This window comes from Canis lupus, chromosome 8, assembly GCF_011100685.1.
Source record: "Canis lupus familiaris isolate Mischka breed German Shepherd chromosome 8, alternate assembly UU_Cfam_GSD_1.0, whole genome shotgun sequence".
Classification (NCBI taxonomy): domain Eukaryota; kingdom Metazoa; phylum Chordata; class Mammalia; order Carnivora; family Canidae; genus Canis; species Canis lupus.
The window spans coordinates 39,138,858-39,158,480 of NC_049229.1; the positions used below are offsets into that span (position 1 = coordinate 39,138,858).

Below are 19,623 nucleotides of genomic sequence, written 5' to 3' on the forward strand. Positions count from 1 at the left end.
TTCAGTAGACATTTTGAGTATTCATTTTTATTGTTTGGCTGAGCTACAAAAGCTAGTTTTTGAGATTAAATTGAGATATTAAAGTGATAGCAGTGTCTCTACAAGATAAAGTGTATTTTCTCCTAGCAGTGAGAAGAGCCCAAGTACAGCAGTCTTTTTAAATGTACCGTTTTTCAGAAACTTCAACTAAGACTCTTGAAAAGACTCTTCAAATCTTTGCTCTTTATACTGTTCAGAGTAAGAGTCATCCTCTAGGATCTGTTAGGTCTGATTTGTGATTCACATAACTTTAATTTGTATAGACTTAATTTTCCCTTTTTTGCTTTCACCTTGAAGAATCACCCCAACGCCCCTGGGAGAAGGGAAAAGCACAACCACCATTGGGCTGGTGCAGGCCCTTGGCGCCCATCTTCATCAGAACGTCTTTGCATGTGTACGACAGCCTTCTCAGGGCCCGACCTTTGGAATAAAAGGTATTAATAGGACCAGACTTTGGGTGGTCAAAAGGCACTGCTTCTGCATCAGTCCTCCCTGGCCCACTTTGCCTATGAGTGCTTATGGGGCCTTCACCTCATTTAGGCGCCAAGAATGTCCTCCTGGCCGGCCCCTCCACCCCCCATCACTGTGCTTTTGGTGAAGGCTTTTCTCAGATTATCCCTGCTCTTGCTGTCAGTATTTGACACAACATAGGGCTTCCCTGGGATGGGTAATATGTGGCTAGGGATACTTTATGTGACTAATGGTCAACTGTCACAGTAACAATAAAGGTGATCATAGCTACTAATCATCACACTGACTTTCTAGAAACAAAGACAAGCCCTACAGTTTTTTACCCTGTTGAGAATAAGAAAAGCCTACCCTTACCGAGTATATGCTTTGTGCCATGTTTATGCATTTTATATTATTTTTAATATTAAATAGTTACTGTTATCACTGTTTTCCCAGTAACAGCAACTGGGACTTATGAGATAACTTAGTTAAAGGCACTTTTACTAAGTAGCAGAGGTGGGCACCATGTCCATTTCAAGAGCTTTAACAGCACTGTCAGCACAGTGTTTCTTCTGATTGCATGAAGACACGCCATCACTAATCATTCTTCACTTTTAGTTTTTCATAGCTGTAGTACTGTCAGTATGCTCTTTTAATTAAAATTATTTTTTAAGTTCTTAGAGATAGCTCTCTCATTTGCTTGGTGAGAGTATCACATGTTCTGTTTGTTGTAGTGATTACTGCGCAGGGTACACCTTTCTCCTTCTGCGTATATTAATATCTTTTATAAATGTACTGACTTAGTTCTCCTTTTGAGCTTATAACAGTCCTCTTTCAGCTTCAGAATGAACCGTTCTCTTGTTCTGCTTATTGAACCCAGTATTCTGCTCATGTTTGTTGCCTGGTCTCTGCCTCACAAAAAAACGCACAAAATCTGAGCCTCAAATTGACATTCATCTCACTGATAACCCCATAACCAGAACATTTTTATCTGGTCTTTTGTTAATAATCCAAATGGTCCAGCAAAAGCTAACAGCTAAGCTGCTTTCTAACATATGTCTCCTAATTAGGAAGAATTGCAGTCTCTGTGTTTGTGTTTGGCATGTGTATTTTAAACATTGCTTTTTTAAAATGCCAGAGTAGCATTTATGAGAGTAGGAAATTGAACAGGATTGCTTTTATGTAACTGTAGGCTGGGTCTTTGAACCGATGTTAGGAATCATGGGGAACCTGTTTCTAAAGATGAGTGGGTATGTATGTGTTCGTGGTTTTGTCATTTAGACCCAGATTTCAACTAAAGACTATTTCACATGAACAGGATAAAGTGTTTTAGCCTGGTAAAAGAAAATTTAAAAAACACTTGATCAAAGCTATCCAAATGGTTGAAAGAAGTAAGTAGTTAATAAGCATAGCAGTGACAAAAATCAATTTGCTTTTATTTGATTTCCAAGTGGTGGAGAAAGCATACTTAACATGAGTCTCACCCTTGACCTGTCCTGTAGGTGGCGCTGCAGGAGGTGGCTACTCACAGGTCATTCCCATGGAAGAGGTAAAGTGCCTGCAGTTTGGTTTGAATCAGACCCTTTATTATAGCTTTTCCTTCCAGAGATTAACCTTTTCCTGTAGAACTCTTAGTGGATTTGTTTCTCATCAGAAATAACACTTAAGGGGAAAACATCTTAAGATGCAGACTTGTGAGATGGCTTAGTTTTTTGATATGACTAAGACTTCAAGGTCTGAGCTTTTGGTGGGAATAATAATTTTAAGTGAGAGATCAAATGAAGTGTGACAGTGGGAAGAACGAACACAAGGCGAAGTCAGGGTGGTAACTGCAGAAATGGGGACACTGTATAGGCATAGAGTTGCTCTCGTGTACTCCTCCTTGCTCACAATTTAACGGACATGAGCATGTCCTCAGCAGTCCAGAATTGCTGTTGAAGTGGGTGGTGTGTTGTTTGTGGTTCCCGGACATGTCACTTAAGGAAAACACCAATTTCTTTTGAGGAGAGAGTCTCTCTAATTTATGTTTTCAAGAGCTATTTGTCCTTGGTGTTTGTTTGCTAACTGTACTGCTGTCAGTCTTCTGTTAGCTTGAACATAGGGATTGATTTGGTTGCAATATACTGATGGTTGGAAAGATGCAGAGAAGTTGAAAGCCTGATGTGGCCTCTGCTGTGTTATAGTTTAATCTCCACCTCACTGGTGACATCCATGCCATCACTGCAGCGAATAACCTTGTCGCCGCGGCCATCGATGCCCGGATGTTCCACGAACTGACGCAGACAGACAAGGTAGGTTGCTGGGGCCTCATGGACACTTTCGAAAGGATTAAAGCACCCAAATTAATGCTGGTTCCTCGAGTGCTGATGTTGTAGGTAGCGAGGCAGTTCCTCTCATTGAAAAAAAGCCCTTTTGCTCCTTTTCTTTAAGGCTCTCTTTAATCGTTTGGTACCATCAGTAAATGGAGTGAGAAAGTTCTCTGATATCCAAATCCGAAGATTACAGGTAAGATTTTTCCTTCTTCATTTTTGGTATTGTATGAAATTAGGTGATTGATAAAGACACAAGGAAATAATCTCCTTAGAGTAACCTATTTAGGATCAAGTTACATCCTTAACCATAGTCTTTTTTTTTTTTTTAATTTTTTTTTTTAATTTTTTTTTTTAATTTATTTATGATAGTTGCAGAGAGAGAGAGAGAGGCAGAGACACAGGCAGAGGGAGAAGCAGGCTCCATGCACCGGGAGCCCGATGTGGGATTCGATCCCGGGTCTCCAGGATTGCGCCCTGGGCCAAAGGCAGGCGCCAAACCGCTGCGCCACCCAGGGATCCCTTTAACCATAGTCTTAAGGTCATTATATGCATAGCAATGATAGGTGGTAGAGGTTCTCATTCATCTACAAATTATAAGTCCTTAGTCCTGGAATAAGGAGAGTACCCACAACCTGCCTCTCAGTTAGGAAGACGACCGATATGTCCTTTAGAGCATGGGTAGGAGTCAGGGTGCCAGCATGACAGCATAGCAGCTCCTGGAATTTGAATACCTGCTCTTCCCAGCACTGGGATCTTGAGAAAGAGTGGTTACTTCCATATTTTATTTGAATTTACATTACGAATATATAGTCATCAAACAAATATACATTGTACCATATGATCCAGAAATCCTACTCCTAGGTATTTATCCAAGAGAAATGTGAACTTGTGTTCATACAAAAACATGAATGTTTTTAGCAGCTAGTTAATAATCTCTAAAACTTAAAAACAACCCAAATGTCCTTCAGTGGATGAATGGATAAATAAACTGTTGCATTTATACAATAAAAAGGGATGAACTATTGATACGATGATTTGAATGAATCTCAGAGACATTATGTTGAGTGAAAGAAGCCAGTCTCCAAAGGCTGCATACCGTATGCCGCCATATATAGGGCATTCTCAAAAAGGCAAAACTAGAGTGATAGAGAATAGATCAGTGGGTGCCAGAGGTTGTAGATCTGGGGAGAGTGTGACTAGAAAGGGATAGCACAGGAAGAGTTTTTAAAATAAAATTTGAAAAAAAAAATAAATAAAATTTGAAAATAAATAATAATAAATAATAATAAATGAATAAAAAGTAATTTGTTATTTTTACATATGAAAGAAATTATATAGACATATACATTATTTAGCTTTGCGCAGTGGCAGTATTGTAGCCAGTGAGGTTTATACGAGGCGCGATTATTGGTAATTATATAGACATATATTATTTAGACAGCCTGAGACATGTAAGCATTCAATGAATAGCTTGTGCTACTTATTATCAACAATAGTTAAACTTACTTTATTTTTAATTTTTTGCAACTTTAAATTTTGATGCCGTAAGAATAGTACATGAAACTCCCCTTTACTGAGATGCATTGTTTATATTTTGCTCTACTTGCTTTACAGTTATGTTTCATTTATTTATATGCCTTTTTATTCTTGACATGCGAAAAAGTGACTTTTACACAGTATGATTATGTCTTAGCTTATTTTGTTTTCACACCCCCAAAAATGCTGGGCATAAGGTAAGTTAGTTATTATCCTACTTTATAAAAGAGTCATGTTTGGAGAGGCAGCAGAGTGCCATGGAAAGAGCAGGCAACTTCTGATCTTTTATTTTTTTAAGATTTTATTTATTTGAGAGAGAGATATAGTAAGAGAGAGCACAAACAAGCAAGGAGGGGGAGGAGAAGCAGCCTCTCCACCAAGCCGGAAGCCTGACACGGGGCTCTATCTCAGGACACCGGGACCACTACCTGGGCCAAAGGCAGACGCTCAACCAACCGTGCCACCCAGGCGTTCCAGGCAACTTCTGATCTTACCTTTGATGATGGAACTTTCTGTCAGATGTGTACTAAATCTGATTTTAAACCCGTCTGATCTTTTTAAAAGCTTTAGGATTTGAAATCTAGGAACTTGCCTGAGGCCACAGTACCTCACACCAGGTTGGAATTAGAACCTCTCCTGGGTCCCCAAGCATCCCCTGGGTCACGGTGCTCTCCCAGTCTGTCCCCATGGGCTCACTCTGAGTGGGCTGTCAATGGCAGATTCTCAGCCTAGTGACAGAGAGTTTTGCTGACTTCCGTAAACAACGTCATATACTAAGCTTGTGAGACCAATTTGATGAGCCAGTGAGGGCCAACTCTGAAAACATCTGAAATTTTAAGACAAAGCCCTCACGGCATAAAAAGAGAACTGTGGGAAGAAACAGGACTTGCTGGAGCCTACTCAGATCTACCACACTTTAGAAAAAATGGAGAACACATTTTATAGACACTTTCCATTTCAGGATGTGACCTGCATATACACTGTCAACAAATAAAATTTCCAAATTCTGTGAGGAAGAAGAGACAAACCTCTTTTGTGCTTTTTGGAACAGTAAGAAGGCAGTGAAAATGCAGCACTATATAAAAAGCAAGGAAAAGTGATTTGCATTGATTTTTTAGCAATTGGTACTTACTTTTGCCCTGTCTAATATATCATTTGAATTGGGCTTCTCAATTGTCTGATTGAGAAAACTTTGCACTTTGCTTTTCCTTTCAATATGTTTGGACTTGGTCAATTAGGTACAACACTTGCTGGTCATTAGGCTTATTTACGGCTAGGTTTAAGGAAGTGCCTCTGGAGCTCAGTTATAGGGATAAAATGTTAATGTCTCTGTATATGTATAAGTAGAAAATAAAGCTTTAGCCTGAGGGATTATAGTTTTGCCTTCTAAATATAACACAGTTTATATTTCCTAGAGGGCACTCCACCTGGAGATAGAGAATACATTTTTTAAAAATTTATCATGCTTGGGGCACCTGGGTGGCACAGTTGGTTAAGCGTCCCACTCTTGGTTTTGGCTCAGGTAGTGATCTTGGGGTCATGAGATCCAGCCCCACATCAGGTTCTGTGCTCAGTGCAGAGTCTGCTTGGGTTTCTCTCCCTCCTTCTTCCTCTGCCTCTCCCCCTACGTCACTCTCTCCCCGCCCCCTTCCCTCTCCAATAAACAAATAAATCTTTTTTAAAAATTGTCATGCTTTTGTTTTGCCTTATTATATGTTTTAATTTTCCTACCTCTTTAGAGACTGGGTATTGAAAAAACTGACCCTACCACACTGACTGATGACGAGATAAACAGATTTGCAAGATTGGACATTGATCCAGAAACCATAACTTGGCAAAGAGGTACCAGTGCAGTCTACATCCCCCAGTTGCTTCAGTTATACTGCATACCCCTCACTGTCCTTGTGCATTATTAAAGTGTGAGGTCCAGAAGCTTGTGTGTTGGTGTTTTCATGGTTAAGGTGTGACCAAGATGGTGACTTACTTGTTTTTCTAGCCACCTCTGTCAATCTCTCTCCATATGAGTTGTAATCAAACGTCTTTTTGTCAGATTCTTTGGACATTTTGCTGGCTTTTCAGTGTTGATTGGAGTGAGGGTGGTTTCAAGGAGGTTCATGCCTACACCAGAAATAACATTTTGCAAGTTTCATGCAAAAAGTTTTGGTGTCATGAAGTAGAGAAATTACGTTTTATCACTTCTTGAATCATGTTGCTCTTTACCCTCAGAACTCTTGTCTGGCATAAAGTGACTTGCTTTTTCTTGTCACTCTCTAGCTTGCCTGCTCATTTTTACCTCACTTTATTAAACTCTTGTAGAAAGTAGGTAGCCTTCAAGGTTTAAACAGTTGGCAGTTTAGTGAGTGAGTTGCCTGGCTTCACTGCCATATGTTGCTTCTCTAAGTACAGCTGTCATGGCTTAGAATTTTATTTGGTACCAACAGTACATCTATCTATCCTATGTCACTGCTGAGGAGGAATTTTTATCCAGTCATGCAGAATGCAGCTAATGCCAAATTTATTGACTGTTTTTGTGATTTTCATTGCCTCAGTAACTATTGCTAACTAATGGCGTTTTAAAGATGACTCCCTTAATATCTAAAGCCACATTGATATTTCTCTTCCTTTGCTTCAATAGCTTTAGACAGACGGTATATTTTATGAGGAATAAGCTAAAGATCCATTTTGAAAATTTAGTATCTTGTTCACTTTTCCTTTGCTTTATGTCTAATTCATGCTTTCTAGGAAAGTTGAAGTAGACAAGGAAAAAATGGATTATACCTATTGACTAGCTATTTTATATAGAGAAATTAAATACAAAGAACTTGACCTAGTTTTGAAAATAAGAATAGGCTCCAACAGTACATTATATCCTTCATTTATCAAATGGGGGGTGTGTGTGTGTGTGTGTGTGTGTGTGTGTGTGTGTGAGCATGCAGTGCCCACGCACTATACAAGATACTGCTTTTGGGATTTAAGTTATTACAGTCTTTATGGAAAATAATTTCACATATTATCAAGTGCCTTAAAAATGCTCTCCCCTTTGACCCATTTAGAGTGTGAACTGGTGTTTTGTTGTTCATTTTGTGTTTTTTATTGCTTGGCATGTCACACAAAAAACAAAATTGGGAATACACTAAAATGTTAACAGTAGCTGACCTTGAAAAGTGGAATTAAGATTAGTTATTTGGTTGATCTTTACCATGTTTTCCAAGGGCATATAATTGGGTACTCTGCCATCAGAATGGAAATGATTTCTTCTAAGTGTGCCGAAGGAACGTATCTGTTACCTCACATGCTTCCAAAAGCATTTGCCTTGCCCTTCATTGATGGCTCTTTTATATCTCAGGATGGTGTAAGGCCAGTGAGTCATCCCACAGAACAATAACTTTGGCCTTTTAAAAAACTAGCCTGCTTTGTTTTTCTTTTCACATGCAATGGGCTTTAAAATAAACTCCAGATTTCCAGTTAATTTGAATTCTCTAGACAGAATAAAGCCAAGCCACCCCGCATTTCTTAAAAATATCCTTCTTTAGAGGCACCTGGCTGGCTGATGTCAGTAGAGCATATGACTTTTGATCTTGGGCTGTGGGTCATGAGTTTGAGCCCTACATTGGGGGTCGAGATTACTTAAAAATAAAATCTTTTATTTTTTAAGTAAATAAACATAAATAAACTTAATCCTTCTTTAAAAATAATTCCTATTCATTTATGGAATAGAACCGGTATTCTAGCTTCACCATCAGTTTTGAAATCAAACATTAATAGACAGTCATTAAGTTGGACTTGTTGTTTAAGACTTCTGGCTTAACTCTATGGTCCTTTTACTGAAAGTTGTTCTGTGTCTTGTCTTTCTACCATAGTATTGGATACCAACGATAGATTCCTAAGGAAGATCACAATCGGACAGGCTCCAACAGAAAAAGGGCACACACGGACGGTAGCTATTTGTTCCTTTCTAAGCAAATTTCGTTCATGTGAGCCAGATCCTTGCTGCTTCTGTCCTCCTCCGTCCTCTCCCATACGATTGATACTGCCAGGTGTTGTTCTGCTTTCTCCCTTTTAAAATGGAAGTGAGTAGGTGTGTGGCATTGAGCACTCCTGACAGCTTCTGCAATAAATCCCATGTGTCACCTGTGTTTTTCCCCCAGCATTTTTTCCTGGAGGTGGAAAGCCCCCAGTGAATATCCTTGCACATAAATGGATTAAAACCGCCTCTTTTTTTGGTGGCCATTTACAATAGGTCTCTTCAATGTAAGAGCTTCCGTGTTGTTTCCTTGTGTGTTAGGGAAACCATCACTGCATGATCACAAGCTGCCTTCAGTAGAGATTTCTTGGTCCTGCTGGAACATTTATTTTTAAAAGTTGGCAGCTCAAGGTCTTGGAATAATTGATTATAAATTTTTGCTGCTGGAGAATTATTTTCATTAAGTTCTTTGTGTACATTTCTGTCGTTCTATCCTTTTAAGCTATTTGTATAAGCCTCAGATGCAAACAAGGATTGTTTCTGCAATTCACGCTTCTGGTTTAATGCAGTGTTGCCTATTGTGTCTTTTCCTTGCCAACAGGCCCAGTTTGATATCTCTGTGGCCAGTGAAATCATGGCTGTGCTGGCTCTCACCAGTTCACTAGAAGACATGAGAGAGAGACTGAGCAAAATGGTGGTGGCATCCAGCAAGAAAGGGGAGCCTATCAGTACCGAAGATCTGGTGGGTACCTGGGTGCTCAGAGGGTGCTTGTGGGTACACAGGGGCGTGGTGATGCCTGTGCGTCTGTTGTCTTAGGTTATCCCAGCAGTTACTGGTCAATTCTCTCTGATTTTGCTACTTACAAGAGAATTATGAAATTTCTAAAAAGTATCTCATAGTGAGTAATAGGTAGTATGCTCCAGTAATAGGCCACAGGTTTCAGATGGTCTGAGCAACATCTTCAGCCTGTAAGTATTTCTAAAAGTGGGTGTATGACTTCAATTTGTAGAGAATGTCAAATGTCCCAGTGAGGTCCTTGGCAGATAGGTTGGAGTCACATCTTGGCCTCCCCCCATGACAGGCCTCCCTGCACAGAGGCCTTTTATCATGAAGCTTGTTGACTCCATCTCTGCCTAATAACCACACTAGGGACAACTCTTTAGCTGGTTTGTCTGATGGTCCTCCTAGGCTAGGTGTTCACTTCAGAGTTATTTCCATACCATCTATGTGGTAATATGAGGTTTAGAATGAGGTAATATTACAGATTAATTGTAATTAATATTACAATTTTTTGAAAGCCTATTTGTGTTGACATACACCCAAATATTTGGCCTGTGATTAGCAGTCTGTCAGCTGAATTCAGAAAAGGGAGAAAATATGAATTTCCTGTTTTTAGAGTCAATGTATATAAGAAAGGAAATCGTTCTAAATTTTTACACCCAAACCAGTAAGTTAGAAATCACCAAAGTTGAATATAGGTGGGATCCATAGCTTTATCATTCAACTATGGTTGGATGGCTTAAAAGAGGGGCCTGATATTTAAGAGTTTGTATTGAACTCCTAGATACATTTTCAACTTCAGCTTTGGAAAACACACACTGAATTTAGTTTTCAGCCATTTCTGCCCAAACATCAAAGTTAGAAATAATTCAGTTCTGTAAGAGCTAGCATTTCTGCGCTTACAAACTAGTTTAAAATGGATTCCCTCATCAGTCAGCAACAAAGCTTGATTGAGCTGCTTGTTTCCAGAGTTACATGTTTTTCCACAAATTACATGTGAATGTCATTTTCATTCTGTGTGTTCTTCCTACTTAAAATAAGTGACAATCTCGTAGTATATACAGAAAAAATAAGTAAATGGATGGTCTGGTTCTAGTGAAAGTACCGATCGGTGCACAATGGCTACAAAAGGAAGATATAAGAATGTTGAGTTTAGTTCAAAAGGTTGGGGTTTTTTGCTGTTAGGAAACAATGCTTCATGCCTTTGTTTTGTAGGGGGTGAGTGGTGCATTGACAGTGCTTATGAAGGATGCAATCAAGCCTAATCTCATGCAGACATTAGAGGTGAGCAGAGTGACTCCTGCCTTCCTGAATCAGTCTTCTGTGTCAGACCACAGTGGTTATAAAGCACATTTCTCTGGGGGAGTCAAAGAGTTCTCTACTCCCTCCTCTCTTTCTTCCCATTCTTTCTCACTGTTGTGATTGGGATGTTGCCAAAATATAAAAGAGGTGGCTTTGTATTTTTCCTTCTGAAAAATCTTTTTCTTTTGGATTCCAACTAACATTCATACTCTTGACCACATGATCCCATTTGGAAGCAGGATTGCTTGGGATCCCTGGGTGGCTCAGCAGTTTAGCACCTGCCTTTGGCCCAGGGTGTGATCCTGGAGTCCCTTGCCTGTGTCTCTGCCTCTCTCTCTCTATCTCTCTATCTCTCATGAATAAATAAAATCTTCAAAAAAAAAAAAAAAGGAAGCAGGATTGGCAGCTTTTCTCATGACGTCTTGATTTCCATAGGGCACTCCAGTTTTCGTTCATGCTGGACCATTTGCCAACATCGCACATGGGAATTCCTCTATCATTGCAGACCGGATTGCACTCAAGCTTGTTGGCCCTGAAGGGTTCGTGGGTGAGTATTTTTGCAAAATCTGTGAATAAACTGTGTTTTCCTTTTAACATCAAGGGAGTTGGGATGGCCTTTTTACCATTGCTTTTCTCCTTACTTACAGTGACTGAAGCAGGATTTGGAGCAGACATTGGAATGGAAAAGTTTTTTAACATCAAATGCCGGTATTCTGGTCTCCGCCCTCATGTAGTGGTGCTTGTTGCCACTGTCAGGGCTCTTAAAATGCACGGAGGCGGCCCCATGGTGAGGATCAACAGTTTGAAGAATCTGATTCTCAGGAATGGTCTGAAGGCTAAAAGGAACTTGGGATGCCTTGTGCCTATTTCTTCTTTAACCTGTTCTTACCCACATGATTAATAGGGTGCCAAAAGCAAGAGATGTTTAGATAGCTCTTGTGGTGGCCACCTTACCACTCATGGAAATTGGCTTCATGGCCAGTGTTTCTGAGGGAACCATCTGATAATATCTAAACCAAGGATGGGTGATTGGCTATACCCACCAAAAACTCCTTTATGTTCAGACTGTTCTTTCTCAAGAAGTCCCGTTTTCCCTCTAAATAGTGACACTGGCAGCCCATCAACCAAGCCATTTCTGAGACAGAGGGTCAGCCCCTTCCTGAAAGGCACATGTTGGAGAGACTAGCCTGGCCTGGGAGGGAGAAGGAAGGTAGAGATGCCCAGGACTGCCTCCGGGTAATAGAAACTAGGTCATGACTCTTTTATCTTCAACTTCAACCTGAATTTTCTGTTTTCCTGAATTCCTACTAGTTAGAAATTGCACTTTTTATCCTATTAGTTTAATTCCTTTCCAGCACCTGCACATGAAGACATGGTGATAGTTTTCAGAAATTTCTTGAAGAAGTATTAAATTCCAAGCCTTATTAAATTCCAAAAGCCAGGGCAGCCTGGGTGGCTCAGCGGTTTAGTGCCGCCTTCAGCCCAGGGTGTGATCCTGGAGTCCCAGGATCAAGTCCCACATCGGGCTTCCTGCTTCTCCCTCTGCCTGTGTCTCTGCCTCTCTCTCTGTGTATGTGTCTCTCATGAATAAATAAAATCTTAAAAAGAAAAAAAAAATTCCAGAGGCCAGTCGTGCAACTTGAGAAATAAGACCTCCTCCACTTAAAATCAGTGTTTCGTAATGTAGTGATCAGAGATTTTCATAACAATAGTTCTCAAGCATTTTAGTCTCAGAACTTCTTTATACTCTTAAAATTATTGAGGACCTGAAAGAACCTTTGTCTGGATAGGTTATAGCTATGATATTTACTCTATTAAGAATTGCCAGAGTTTGTTAATTGACATTAACAAAAATTGTATATATTTTTTAAGATTTTAAAAAAATTATTTATTTATTTATTCATGAGAGACACAGAGGCAGAGACACAGGCAGAGAAAGAAGTAGGCTCCATGCAGGGAGCCCAATGTGGGACTCAGTCCCAGAACCCCAGGATCACGCCCTGGGCCAAAGGCAGGTGCTCAATGGCTGAGCCACCCAGGCATCCCAAGATTTTTTTATTTGAGAGAGTGAGAGCACAAACCGGGCAGGGACAGAGGGAGAGGGACAAGCTGACTCCCCATTAAGCATGGAGCCAGACACGGGGCTCAAATCTCAGGACCCCAAGATCATGAGCTGAGCCCAATTCAGACACTCAACTGACTAAGCCACCCAGATGCCACCAAAATTATGTATGTGTGTTTTGTATGAAAAGTTGTTATATTTTCCCAAACAAAATGTAAGCATTGTATATTGTTCCCACCTCTTCAGTATCTGGCCTAGTGGAAGACCACTGGACTCTCATCTTCAGCATGTGATCACATGTCACATATTCTTTCGAAAGTCCATTGTACCCTCAATGAGAATGAGAGTGGAAAGAACCATGATATCTTAGAATTATTATGGAAATAATCTTAACCTTATGGACTCCATGAAAGGATTAAATCCCCAGATCACTCTGTGGGAACCACTGCCATAACACAACTCCAGCACATGTCTCTACTCTCAGTTGTCCCCAAGGCACCCAAAGCTAGGCACCTAGCTTAGGAGAGCAGGATCGACTCCCTTTTTCTTCCCAGTTATAACCAACATGTTTTCCTCTTATACCTCTTACACCATTGCACCTTGTTTCCTCCTGATCTCAAGGTCTGGAAAATAATGCCAGACACTTAACCTGGGCAGTACTGAGAGGTTAGCATCACATATAAAGCTATGTCAGGGAGCCAGACCTGCTGCTCTCACTCCCTCTTGTAGCTACATGTAGGACTAGAATATGGCGGCTCAGCTCCCTGCTTCCTGCCCTGCCTGTCGGTAGCCCCTTTTGGAGTCGGAGTACCATAATCTCCACAGAATGGGAACAGACCAAGCTGAGAAATTGAAAACTTCTAAGGCACTGTACACTGCTCACAGTGGAGTCCTTGGAATTGGCACCAGGCACCTCCATAACAGTGAACTCGCTGCTTAAGTGTTCTGACACCTTAAATATACTTTGGTGGAGGGAGAAAATCCTGTGTTGTATCCCTCTTGTTTGCATTGCTCATGCTCCCTACTTCAGCTCCACAAAGACATGGGTTGACTCTACAGACCAGCTCAGGAACCCATCACAGGGCTCGTCACAGACACATCCCTTGTCCTACTGCCTTCACATCTGTTCTTGCCTCCTTCACTCAGACCACAGAGGTCTCTCACTCTGCTCACAGCAGTCATTTTTTTGTTGTGTGCGGTAGCGTTGGTCAAAGACCCTAAATCCTTTGGGCAGGAAACAACCCTATTCTGTGATAAACCACCCCTCCCCAGCTAGGATGCAGCTTTTACACTTGGTAAGGCATCATTTTAAGCTAAAACTGCATTGTAAATAGAAAATGCCTCTGACTTTGCTTCCTTTCCTTCCAGGTTACTGCTGGACTGCCTCTTCCCGAGGCTTACATAGTGGAGGTAACTTCATTCATTTCTAATCACTTGTCCTAGAGAGCACCACACCCTGAATCAGTGTTTCTCAACCCAGTCTGTTTGGAAATGAGTGGGCATATGGCTGCTAGGGGCAAGGGTGCTAAAAGGCCTGCAGTGTGTGCTAAAGAATTGCAGTGAATAAAGTTGGGAAGATATGCTCCATTGAACAGCTGCCCCATGGAGGCTACCGGTGAAGCCACTGCTCTAGATCAGTAGTTGGTTCTTAAGCAGGACCAGTTTTGCTCCCAAGAGACATTTGGCCCTGTCTAGAGACATTTTTGATTACTTTGACTTCAGGTAGGGAAGACTGCTGGCTCTGAGTAAAGGCCAGGCATGCTGCTACACACCCTACAACCCACAAGATGGCCCCCAGGACAAAGAACCATTTGGCCCCAACTGTCAGGAGTGCTGAGGTTAAGAAACCCTGCCCTAGACTAATGACTGTTCATTTCACTGTGTTCCTCGAATTGGCTGCTTAATTACCAAATTCCACCTGAGTGAAGCAAGTAGGGACTTTTTTTGAAACGTCTTTCTTCTGTAGATTTAAATCCACAATAAAAGGCCAATATATGGTCAGGATCCTAGTTATTTTGCTAGGTGAAGTTTCTCTAAGCTGATTTGGTATAGAGCAATCAGGGAGGAGCTCACAGAACTGTGAGCTGGAATCTTTTCATATTTATATCACTTGCTCTCAAACATCTATAGAGCCTGTTTGGTTGGTTATGTGAGAGACACTCTTGCATGAAATGGCAAGGTCAGCTGCCGCCACCGTTAATTCAATTTTTCTGCCTTTTTGGGAGACTTAAATTGTCAAGCAATACAGTACCACTGTTCAAGCCTAAATGAAATATTTCAGAAGCAGCTAGAAAGGAATTGTTGGTGCCTTGAGTCTGCCTGTCTTCTGAGTTATGATTTGCCTTTTATGGTCATTTGTCTGATTCACGCGTGGGAGGGGAATTCACAGTTCTGGCCTTCCTGCCACCCCACAGCCTTTCCTGTGTCTAATTAGAGTGACTGCCCCTAACTGGCCCAGCTGGTGTCTTCATTTAAGAAATTCTACTTTTTAGAAACTGTTCTCAATCAGCCTTACATATTAATTGGTTTTCATGTGACTAGGGGTAAAAGCAGGGCTCTTTAGAATATCAAATCCTAATTTTAGTTTTCAGCTACTAAAGGGAAAAAAGCCTAAGTCATGTTTATAATCTCAGTTGTTTTCTACCTTTATCTTACCCCCTTTTTCTGCTGTTTTATTGAATCCACAAACCAGTCTGCTGGGGTTTGCTCATGATCCAGGGTATTTATTTTCACATAAGACTATTATGTTTTTATCTTAAAAATACTTAATGTATTTTAAGCTTGTAATAGTAACATCCTTTTTGTAAAAAAAAAAAAAAATTAAACAACGTAAGGATATAATACATGATTTGAGCCCCCTGAATAGGTTGGTACATATTTTTCAACATTTAAAAAATTTCATGAATATATACTTTTTTTTTTTTGTATTTGCCCAAAAATGGAGTTAATTAAGCTGTCGATAGTTTTGCAACTTTGGTACACTTTAGTACATCTTTGATAGGTTCCATGTTAATACAGATTACTTCACTTTTTGTAACATCTGCATGATACATGTTTATTGAGTGTATATATGTCATAATTCACTGGCCCAATCCCCACTGAAGGAGGTTTGTGTTTGCAGTTTTCCAATGCTGCAAGCAATGCTGCCATTAACATTTAACATATTTAAAGGTACGTTTCCTTGATTACTTTCCTTTAAATGTCATAGTATTTGGTTCTTAAAGATGGTGTTTATCTTTTTTTTTTGTTCCTACTGAAGGTTCACGGTCAAGTTCATTAGAACCTTTGAAAGCATCACTGATCACTTCATGTTTTCCCCCAGCACTTATGGCAGCTGTATAATGAACACCAGGCACTCTGCTAGGGGCTGTCTTCTGATGGAAGGGTCTGTGCAACTCTGAGTAGAGTCAATTTATACCATATGGGTACATAAAAGCTATAAACACAAGGTTGTAAATATAATTTACTTAAGAAACTAATTCCCTACAGACAGCAAATATGCTATTAAGATGTGGTTCGATGACAGCAGCTATACCAGCTCTCAGGCTTTCAAGACAGCCAGGAAACAAGCATAGTTCCACTCCAGTGTTGCAGGCTGGCACAGTTTATGGCCCCATAGCGCCCCCTCACTGTGGTGTGAGAAATGCATCAGCAGACCTGCTGTGGGCTGTTGGCTTTCTCTGACAGTGAGTGGCTACTTGCTCAAGGAGGCAGGTTCCCTTGTAAGAAGAACCTGCCACTGACCTTGTGGAACTTTCCCTCTTGTTTTTACAGAACCTGGAGCTGGTTGAAAAAGGCTTCAGTAACTTAAAGAAACAAATTGAAAATGCCAGAATGTTTGGAGTTCCTGTGGTCGTGGCCGTGAATGCATTCAAGTGAGTACAAAGAGGAGGAGTCAACGGGGACTATGAAAAATAGTCAGAAACCATCTCCTGGAGCTAACTGTATAGCACTGCTTTTAGCTTTATTTTGTTCTTCATCAATTACTGGTATTGGTTGCTAAGCCTCTGCTCTGGCTGCCATCAGTGAGAGCCTGTGGTGTGAGAGGCACCACAGATGCCACAGAAAACTTGCCACTTCTCCCATCAAGGGTCCAGGGTCAGATCTGGCTCCCACGGGTCCCCTTCTCCCCTAGATGACACACAGACTGGAAGTCAAATGTTCTTTTTGCTCTCTAGAGGCCTTTATGCTATTAGAAGGTTGTGACCCTACAGAGTTCCGTTATTTCTGTGGGTCTAGTGGGATGTTATCTTGACAGAATTGAACACGTTGAGCTAGAAATGTTCATGCAAGGGAGAACTTGTGTAGGCTGTTTGGGTATTGTAGTTCTAGTTTGGTCTGCTTATAATGGCCCAACCACAGCAGAATGGGAGGCACAATTTTTAAAAAGCTAATATTTATTGACTCCTGATGTGCCTGGAATGTTCAAGTATTTTGCTTATATTTGTCATCTAAACCTCATGACATCCCAGTGAAATAAGTGCTATGGTTATTCTCATTTTACCATGTGGAAACCAAAGCCTGAGGATTAAGCAACTGGCCAAGACTTACCCAGATAGTCGACTGTATAGCCAGGATTCAAAGCCAGTCAGTATTACTTGATTAGTTTCCATTTATCAGTGACTAACTGACAAGAATTTTAATGGCAAACATAAGACAGAGATTGTCCTCGCCGACTGTCATCAGTGTTTTAACACCAGTGGCTGCCTTTACAGGACAGATACGGAGGCCGAGCTGGACCTCGTCAGCCGCCTTGCCAAAGAACATGGGGCTTTTGATGCTGTGAAATGCACGCACTGGGCAGAAGGGGGTATGGGTGCCTTAGCCCTAGCTCAGGCTGTCCAGAGAGCAGCTCAGGCACCCAGCAGCTTCCAGCTCCTTTATGACCTCAAGGTGAGTTACTTTCTGTATGAAAAAAAAAAGCACAATGAGGTTTCTGTGTGGCTGCCTCTCTTTAGAGCCTGTGTTTAGCATCTTCAGCCCTGTGGGTTTGATTTCCACGTAGGTGAGTTACAACACCATAGCCTGGGCTGTCAACCCCAGACAGCTTTCTTACCAGTGCATGTTGCTGCTTACTTATAGAGTAGCGGTCTCTGCAAGAACACTCTTGCAGGGGGAGGTTGGCTGTCAACCTAAATTTTTTTTTTTAAGATTTTATTTATTTATTCATGAGAGACACCGAGAGAGAGAGAGAGAGCCAGAGACATAGGTAGAGGGAGAAGCAGGCTCCCCACAAGGAGCCTGACACGGGACTCAATCCCAGGATCCCAGGTTCATGACCTGAGCCAAAGGCAGACGCTCAACCACTGAGCCACCCAAGCGCCCTCAGCCTAGCTTTTAAAAAGACTCATAGTACTTTCCCTTTGCTGGCAGAGGAAAGGGTTAAATGTAGAACCTATGGTGTAATTCACTATAGCCTTTTAACTCAAGGCACCAGCTATGTTGTGGCAGATTGGCAGGGGCTACATCAAGCTCAGAAGAGTTTTCTGACCACTTCCCAGTAACAGGGGAAAGCATTGTTCCTAAGCTCACTTCCTGATTTGGGGCTGCCTCAAGTTCGGAGAGACTCTTAGTGCAAAGCCAAAGCACCCCCACAAGGTTCAGCATTCTTTCCATCACTGAGTAACTATAAGAAGCACTGCTTATTCTGTGATATAATAAAGTTAGTTCAGGGGTGCCTGGGTGGCTCAGTGGTTGAGCCAATTAAGACGCTCCAATTAAGCGTCTGCCTTCAGCTTAGGTCATGACCCCAGGGTCCTGAGATTGAGCCCCACGTAGGGCTCCCTGCTCATCAGGGAGTCTGCTTCTCCCCTTCCCTCTGCCTGCTGCTCCCCCTGCTTGTGTGTGTGCAGGCTCGCTTTCTCTGTCAAATAAATAAATAAAATCCTAAAAAAAAAAAAAAAAAAAAAGTTCATTTAGAGAAAGGTTGTTCTTACTATAGGGTTATATTTTGTTTTCGGTTCTCTGTCCATGTAATGTATTTCAGGCTGTGGTTGGACATTAAGTAAGTATGCCCACAACAACTGGAAACTTTGTTAGGAGCATGGGATGGGTATAGTAGTTAATTCTCCTTGTATTTTCCAGGCTAGTTCTTGGCTTGGTTCCTAAAAGATAATCACAGACTTTCAAAAACAGCCATAAAAAGATAGAAGGAAGAAACGCCGGTATTCTTGAATTAACATTGTCTTGTTTCTGTTTGCCCTTTGCAGATAAGATACACTGACAAATGTCCTAACATTGTCCTATTGACACTGACATTTTCTTATTGAGCTTTAGTTTTGTAGACCGGTTTGAATATCTGTTCAACAAGTCATATTTTTAGGAAATGCCATAAACAAATGCAACAAAAGCATTTATAGATGCTCTGTCTATGGCCCATCCACAGTGCCTGAGTTCAGAACCCCAGTCCTGGAAAGCCAGCAGGAAGCCCCAAAGAAGTGCAGTGATGAAGACTTTTTTTTCTCATTTCTACTTAAAACTTCTCTCTGTTCCAACAAACAGGAGGCTGCCACTTTTTGTCTTGTTTAGCATCTGTTGGTCTTCAGTCACACCTCAGGGAAAGGACTTGTGCTTCAGAAGTTCTGAATGTGCCTTGGCATTGATGAAGCTCCAGGGATAAGACACATATGAAAGCAATCTCTGGTCGCATCTTTATAAAACCCTAATTAAATAGACATTTTATTTTTATCCATTATCCAAAGCCTCTTCATAAATTATCACTGTTTAGCCTAAAAAGGACTTTTTATCTCTATAGATTGTTGCTCCTTTCAGGAAACAACATTTTCCCAATATGTCTTCTTGGCCTTACGTGCTAGGGAACATAGAATCAGATATATTGCCTAATTTTAATACATAGATGATTTGGTTTTTATGACTATTTCTAAGCAACAGTAATCCACAATCAATATGTTGTGTTAAAAATAGCCTTTGCCTCTCCTATACAAACTGGGGGTTATTAGATGGATATTGGTTGCCTTGTTTCATCAGTAGTATCCCAGGTCTATTTTGACATGAATCTGATCTCCAGCATTAGAACATTTCTTTGTATTTATGAAGTAATAGTTATTCTTTGATAGTCAGTAGTATTGTTTATGATGTACCTAAGGTGATCCTAAATGTGCATGCGTGCACGTGTGTGTATACACACACACACACACACATACACACACAGTAATTT

At 40.9% G+C, this 19,623-nt stretch overlaps 1 protein-coding gene and 1 pseudogene across 2 annotated transcripts in view; both read left to right on the plus strand.

The window, feature by feature from the left end:
• Positions 1-19,623, plus strand: part of MTHFD1 (methylenetetrahydrofolate dehydrogenase, cyclohydrolase and formyltetrahydrofolate synthetase 1) — a 57,156-nt gene that overhangs the window by 31,759 nt on the left and 5,774 nt on the right. For both annotated transcript variants that reach the window (XM_038544919.1, XM_038544920.1), the window contains exons 12-24: positions 337-473; positions 1,992-2,038; positions 2,673-2,780; positions 2,920-2,994; positions 6,077-6,179; positions 8,198-8,274; positions 8,903-9,043; positions 10,298-10,366; positions 10,820-10,931; positions 11,032-11,171; positions 13,815-13,856; positions 16,221-16,321; positions 17,162-17,339. In XM_038544919.1, coding sequence (XP_038400847.1) covers positions 337-473; positions 1,992-2,038; positions 2,673-2,780; positions 2,920-2,994; positions 6,077-6,179; positions 8,198-8,274; positions 8,903-9,043; positions 10,298-10,366; positions 10,820-10,931; positions 11,032-11,171; positions 13,815-13,856; positions 16,221-16,321; positions 17,162-17,339 — 1,330 coding nt within the window. The remainder of the gene's footprint in view (positions 1-336; positions 474-1,991; positions 2,039-2,672; positions 2,781-2,919; positions 2,995-6,076; positions 6,180-8,197; positions 8,275-8,902; positions 9,044-10,297; positions 10,367-10,819; positions 10,932-11,031; positions 11,172-13,814; positions 13,857-16,220; positions 16,322-17,161; positions 17,340-19,623) is intronic.
• Positions 4,155-4,341, plus strand: LOC119873157 (annotated as a pseudogene).